Source organism: Amblyraja radiata, chromosome 26 (assembly GCF_010909765.2).
Source record: "Amblyraja radiata isolate CabotCenter1 chromosome 26, sAmbRad1.1.pri, whole genome shotgun sequence".
Lineage (NCBI taxonomy): Eukaryota > Metazoa > Chordata > Chondrichthyes > Rajiformes > Rajidae > Amblyraja > Amblyraja radiata.
In genome coordinates this window covers 29,922,591-29,929,454 of record NC_045981.1, presented here as the reverse complement: position 1 = coordinate 29,929,454, position 6,864 = coordinate 29,922,591, and the positions used below count along the sequence as shown (strand labels likewise).

Here is a 6,864-nt window from a genome sequence, read left to right as displayed (position 1 = left end):
CTGTGTGTATATATATGTGCATATATATATATATGTGTGTGTGTGTGTGTGTGTGTGTGTATGTATATGTATGTCTGTATATATAAATATGTGTGTATATATAAATGTGTGTATGTATATATATGTGTATATATGTATGTGTATGTAAATATGTGTGTATATGTTTGTGTGTGCATATATATATATATATATATATATATATATGTGTATGTGTGTGTGTGTATATATATATATATACATATATATATATATATATATATATATACATATAATGTATGTATATAATATATATGCATATATATGTGTGTGTGTATGTGTGCGTGTATGTGTGTAGCAATCACTTGTGGAGAAAGGAAGTGCAGATGCTGCAATGCCGCCTGACCCGCTGAGCTACTCCAGCACTTTGTGTCCATAACAATCACTTTGTAGGTCGAATGATTGTTGAGTGAACTCTGGCAATATCTGCAAATGGTATAATCCCAATAAATAGATAACAAGATAAACCAGCGTTTGTGTTTACTGAATGCAGCGCAGCGCAGCACACGGAGACTGTTCAGCAAAAATAAGGCACGGCAATGAAGCGAGATTTGTGCAGAGCCGAACCCTAAATTCTTAAAGTTCATATTTTTGAATGTTGTCCAAAATGCATAACGTTGCTTGCATTATCTAACAACGTGTACTAACACTTTCAACAGTTGCTTTCAAGAAGTATCCCGACTTTCAGTTTGTTTGGGAAATGTGTAGCCCTGCAACACGTTGGCGTTAACGCGAACGCGAACGCTCAGTTTTCGGAACGAGGATTCCCCTGCCTAATTCTCGTTAAATATACATGCATTCGCTGCATTGATCCGCCGGCTAAAGGACAGAGTGCTCAACGGCACTTTATTAATGCGGTTTAAGTAGTTCTGCGAGGGAGATCGAGCGTGAGAGAGCTCGGGAGACACACACACACACCCACACACACACACACACACACACACACACATACATATATACAACACACACACACACACACAGGCGCGCTGTCTCGCATCTATGGCAAACTCCGGCTGCATCTTGGTGTCCAACTCCGCTATGCTCCCTCACACAATCCCCTGTACTCCAGCCTTCCTCTTTCTCCAGGAGGTAAGTGAAATAGGCTCTTTTGTCTTGTCCGTGCTTTACGTATGTATGAGAGGGTCGGCGTGTTGCATTAGAAGCACTGACTGTAAGGGAAGGTGCTGAAAAGACAGCGAGAGAGAGAGGAGAGATTCACACCATCTGCCTTCGCAACCTTTCAACACAGAGGACTGGCTGTCTGGGTCCTGCCCGTGGTTCATGTGGGATGTTTTTTGCTTTGTGTTGTTCTGAGAGAGTAGATTATTTTAAGCAGGAATCACTAGCAGGTCTCCATGTTGTGAATGGGCTGTGGATCTGAACTCCAGTGTTTATCTGTGCAGCTGAGCTGTCAAATCGCTGGGCTTTTCCAGTAGGAACCCTCTGGTGCGGTGCGAGTTCCTCTCCTTGTTCTGCAGTTCCCATTGCATTTCATAGCATTGCTGTGACAGCTCCAGGGAAATGATAGGTGATGGTAGATATTTTAAGGTCATAAATTTCCCATTTATCAGACTAATTTATGGTCTGGGATGGAAAGGCTGGTGCAGTTTGTGTCTTCATGTATCTTCTTCCATCTGCTCAGCTAGTTTAATTCTTCTATAAATTAAGTGTTTCTAGACAGGGTTTGCATCCATCTTTCTCTCTCCACAATGCCATACCAAGCCATCATTCCATCATTACTTAACCCTTTGTACCCCGAGCACACTTCTTCTTAAATATGCAGCAACTTCAGCGAGGCTTTGAAATATTCATTTTCAATAATAAATCACCAAGAATTAAATTTGGCGAATTGCTAATGAGCATGATTCGATGCAAAAATGTGTTTATTTTCAGTCTTGACTAACAATTTAAAAAACGGCCTTTCCCCTAAAAACACTTGCTAGCGTGTTTGATAGCTGAATGAGTTTGGGGGTAGTTGTTTAAATCACGATGGCACTAATGATGGGGATGTTTACCCTTCCATGTGGAATGCGTCCACTAGGTCTAAAGTGCATAGTATTCCCCTCTCTTTGTTTACAGGTTGTTTTAGTTATGCATGTTACGAGCTTTTCAATTTAATGTATGAAAACACAGAGAGATTAAAAAAATTAAAATACCAATCATAGAACTAGTCTGCAGTTTATAACATTTCCCACTGTACCCCACAGGGCCAAAACTCCCAAATGCAAGCCAGTGTTTTAGCAATAGTTATTGCTTGTGAAAATAGTTAAGCTCAGTGATAGGGGATCACTATGGGATGGTATTTTATGGCAGAGTGTGGTGTTTTGCGCAGAGTACTGTCATTCTTGTTGCCGCTCTTGCCATTTTCACTGTCAACACACTCCCCAATCTCACTTTCAAAATTATTTATGTTATATTGAGCGGTTGTGGGGCATTGATTGGAGCAGGTTCCAGTGAAAGAGATTCTGGACTCGCTGGAAAGAGAGCGGTGTGCATGCAAAAGTAGCGTCAAAGGTTTGCAGGAAAGATGAAGAATAAAGATGATGTGTCAAAACAATAAAGCATTTCATAGCGTGGGGGGGGGGGTGATGTCACATGGAAAGTTTATTGTATCGGAAGGAACTGCAGATGCTGGTTTATATCGAAGATAGGCACAAATGCTGGAGTACCAGTTTAGATGCTGAGCTAAAATGAAGCAGGCACAAAAGGATCAATTTAGTTTGAAGTAAAGATAGCACTGAAACTACATGGAGCACTTTAATCTTTAATACCTTTATTTGTCCAAACCTCTATTCGAGTGCAATTGAATTGCCATTGGGATGTCACTCCCCACTGTTTACACAGCTGTTACCTTATTCCTGTGCAGTCAATCACATTCTGCTACATGACACGCCATTTAGCTATACAAACGATGTAAAGCACTTGGAATGCAAAATCTAACACATAGTTAACAAAGGCAAAACATAACTTTGGATATTACCCACAACAAAAAATAATCTTCAATAAATAGGCTGGCAAGGCTATCTTCACTGTTATTTACTGTGAGCACTGGTTATCACTATTATTGGTTTTATGTGTGTGTGTGTGTGTGTGTGTGTGTGTGTGTGTATATATATCATATAACCATATGATAATTACAGCTCAGAAACAGGCCATCTCGGCCCTTCTAGTCCGTGACGAACACTTACTCTCACCTAGTCCCATCTACCTGCACTCAGACCATAACCCTGCATTCCTTTCCCATCCATATACCTATCCAATTTATTTTTAAATGATAAAATCGAACCTGCCTCCGCCACTTCCACTGGAAGCTCATTCCACACAGCTACCACTCTCTGAGTAAATAAGTTTCCCCTCATGTTACCACTAAACTTCTGTCCCTTAATTCTCAAATCATGTCCTCTTGTTTGAATCTTCCCTACTCTATGTATGTGTGTGTGTGAGTATGTATATATACATATATGTGTGCACACATATATATGTTTGGATATTTTTAATTTATACATACAAATATGTATATATACATACACACATATACACACACACACACCCACGCAGATTTTATTTGTTTATTAGATTGTTTACAGCATAGTATGTTTACATATTCAGTTGTGCTACTGCAAGTAAGCATTTCCTTGTTCTGTCTGGGACATATGACAATAAAACACTATTGACTCTCTCTTGACTCTTCATTGTTGTATCCTCAAGCTAAACCTAAGTACAATAGCTGAAGTGAAGGGAAAGATATACAGAATACAATTCTCAGAATTGTAGCGCATCAGTTCCAGAGACAAAGTCCAATGTCTGCAATGGGGTACGGAGGCTATTGTGAGAATCTGTGATCATATAAAGGTGATTTCAGCATCTATCACTTTCCCCATTCAGACAGTTCCCAGCCCGTGCAATAGTCCAATTGTGCTTTATTTGTCGCATATGCAACTGCACAGTGAAATTATTTTTGCTTAGATTACACATGCGGGCGCCGCCATTTATGGCGCCATTATTCAAAGTCTGGCCAGCTTGGGCACTCAATGTACTCGAGCTGTTCCCATAAACTGATGTCGCTCTCCTCTCCTCTGCTGACTTTGAAGGTGCTGGTCATTACCCCGGTTCACCCTCCTGTTGGCACACTCCTAGCGTCTGACGTCCCCAACTCCCTCCCGGTTACGCCCTCCGACGAGACGTCGTGTGAGTTCCCGATCCCGCCGAGCCTTTGGGCAGGTTTCAGATGCAAGGATAGGCATAAGATTTTATTTAATTTGGGTCCATGCCTGTCCAGTGCTTGTAAGGGTTCAGAGAAGATTGACCAGGATTTTGCCAAATTCTAGGGACTGAGCTATTGGGGGAAGCTGGGCAGGCTAGGGCAATTGAGGGTGGTCTTATAGAGGTATACAAAATCATGAAAGGAAAAGATCAGGTAAACGTACAGTCTTTTGCCCATAGTAGGGGAATCGAGAAGCAGAGGACGTAGGTTTAAGGTGAGTGCAAGAAGATTTGTTCTTAAGTTACAAGAGCAGAATTAGGCCATTCACCCCATTGAGCCTACTTTGCCATTACATAGGAACCTAAAGTCGAACTTTCTTACACAAAGGGTGGTGGGTGTATGGAACGAGCTGCCAAAGGAAGTAGTTGGGGCAAGTACTATTGCACCATTTAAGAAGCATTTGGACAGGTACATGGATAGGGTAGGGTCAGAGGGATATGGGCCAAACGCAGGCAGGTGGGACTCGTGTAGATGGGGCATGTTGGTTGGTGTGGGCAAGTTGGACCGAAGGACTTGTTTCCACGCTGTATGGCTCTATGACCCTACTAATAACGTGTTCAAAGTGGAAGTACAGAAGCCACGTGTTGGACCATTTACTGGATATGTACCTGACAACGCTGCCCCCCGTGATACCATGATAGATGCCCTGGCAACCACTGACTAACATGCACTGAATAGGAAAACATGCATCAGCACTCATTACCCTATAGCGATAGAACATGTTTGACAGCTTCACTTAATAATGCTCCATTCTGCACTGCCTCCATAGAAAAGCACGGGCACTCTTATTTTCTTTCATTAATTAAATAAGTGCTCATAAAAATATTGCAAAACATAAATAAATTATCAAAAGTATCCTTCAAACAGGAAGGAAAACAATTGAGAGCAGTGTTTTGGTGTGTGAGGCTGTGTATTGGTCTGTAAAGGCACAGGGGGTATCATAAGACCATAAGTGATAGGAGCAGAATTAGGCCATTCGACCCATCAAGTCTACTCTGCCATTCAATCATGGCTGATCTATCTCTCCCTCCTGACCCCATTCTCCTGCCTTCCATAACCTCCGAAACCTGTACTAATCAAGAATCTATCTATCTCTGCCTTAAATATATCCACTGACTTGCCGTCTGTGGCAAAGAATTTCACAGATTTACCACCCTCTGAATAAAGAAATTCCTCCTCGTCTCCTTGCTAAAGGAACGTCCTTTAATTCTGAGGCTCTGGCCTCTAGTCCTAGACTCTCCCGCTAGTGGAAACATCCTCTCCTCATCCACTCTATCCAAGCCAGAGTATAATGCTGATGATCTGACCTAACCGGACTGTGCAGAAGTTCCACGCTCGCGGGCAGTGAACTGGGGTCACTTGTGGAATGGTTTGCATATCTCATGGTCAATCGATGGAGAACCCCGTAGCTATGTTGCTGGAAAATGCTGCAGTTAGTAAAATAAAAATTGCTTTCCATCACACTTTTACAGCGAGCAAGATTTTGTCGAATGTAGATGATGAAACAAGCCCAGGGGCCGAACCTTGGTTACTATAGCTACTCGCAAAAAATAATCCTTTGAGCTTCTTTATGAGTTTATTCAGAAAATACTGCTAATCATTAAATATTCTGTATTTCTGCGTGCTTTGGCAATTCCCAGTTGTATTTGACCACAAGGAACACACAGAAAGCCCTGGATAGTGAATTTAGATGAAGAAATATGTAGACTATTTTAAAGACTTCCTATCAGTGTTACCATTCAAAACACTAAAATGTGGCATCACTAAACTGATCCTAAATCATAGATGGGGAGGGAGGGTTTACAAAATGTGCACATGTCGTTAATTTGACTGGAACTTCCACATGCATAGAAATGAGATACCAATTCCTTTACAAGTACTTCTAAGTCACCTTCTCTAATGTTATCATGTGTCCATAAGAGGGGGAGGTTTATTTGGAAGACAGCACTCCTGCATTTACATATCTGTTGCAATGTCCGTCAAACTGTTACATTAAGATGGAAACAGACCACGTGACTCTGCTGTTCAATGGGATTACATTATTAACACATTGATTGATATAGATACTTCCTGTGCAATAAAAGGAAACGGTGGAAATGCTCAGCATTCCAGCTAGCATCTGCGGGGGGAAAAAAACAGGTTAAGGAATAGATTGGGTAAACACACTGAGTCTCTTGCCAAGATTAGGGAAACAGGAACCAGAGCACATAGGTTTAAGGTGAGGGGGTAAAGATTTAACAAGAACCCGAGGAGAAACTTTTTCACACAAATGGTGGTAGGTGTGTGGAACGAGCTGCCGGAGGAAGTTGTTGAGGCAGGTACTATCACAATGTTTAAGAAACATTTAGACAGGTTCATGGGATAGGACTGGTTTAGCGGGATAAGGGCCATACGCAGGCAGGTGGGACCAGTGTAGATGGGATATGTTGGCCGGTGTGGGCGAAGGGCCTGTTTCCATGCTGTAACACTCTACGACTCTATGACTGTACTATCTCAGACCAAACCCGTGTTTGGTTTCCATCCTCTGAGATTTTATGGCCCCACAGAATTGTTCCCTGGTCATC

The 6,864-nt window shown here is 41.8% G+C and overlaps 1 protein-coding gene across 11 annotated transcripts in view; it reads left to right on the top strand.

Moving 5' to 3' along the window:
• rbfox3 (RNA binding fox-1 homolog 3) overlaps positions 1 to 6,864 on the top strand; it is a 1,262,719-nt gene that overhangs the window by 791,508 nt on the left and 464,347 nt on the right. For 3 of the 11 annotated variants that reach the window (XM_033044593.1, XM_033044597.1, XM_033044595.1), the window contains exon 1: positions 686 to 1,125. The exons of 2 other annotated variants lie outside the window; for them this stretch is intronic. In XM_033044593.1, the coding sequence (XP_032900484.1) occupies positions 1,036 to 1,125 (90 nt within the window). In that variant the 5' untranslated portion in view covers positions 686 to 1,035. Of the gene's footprint in view, positions 1 to 682; positions 1,126 to 6,864 lie in introns of those variants that run through there. 6 more of the 11 variants (XM_033044589.1, XM_033044590.1, XM_033044594.1 and 3 more) reach the window with 4 other exon arrangements.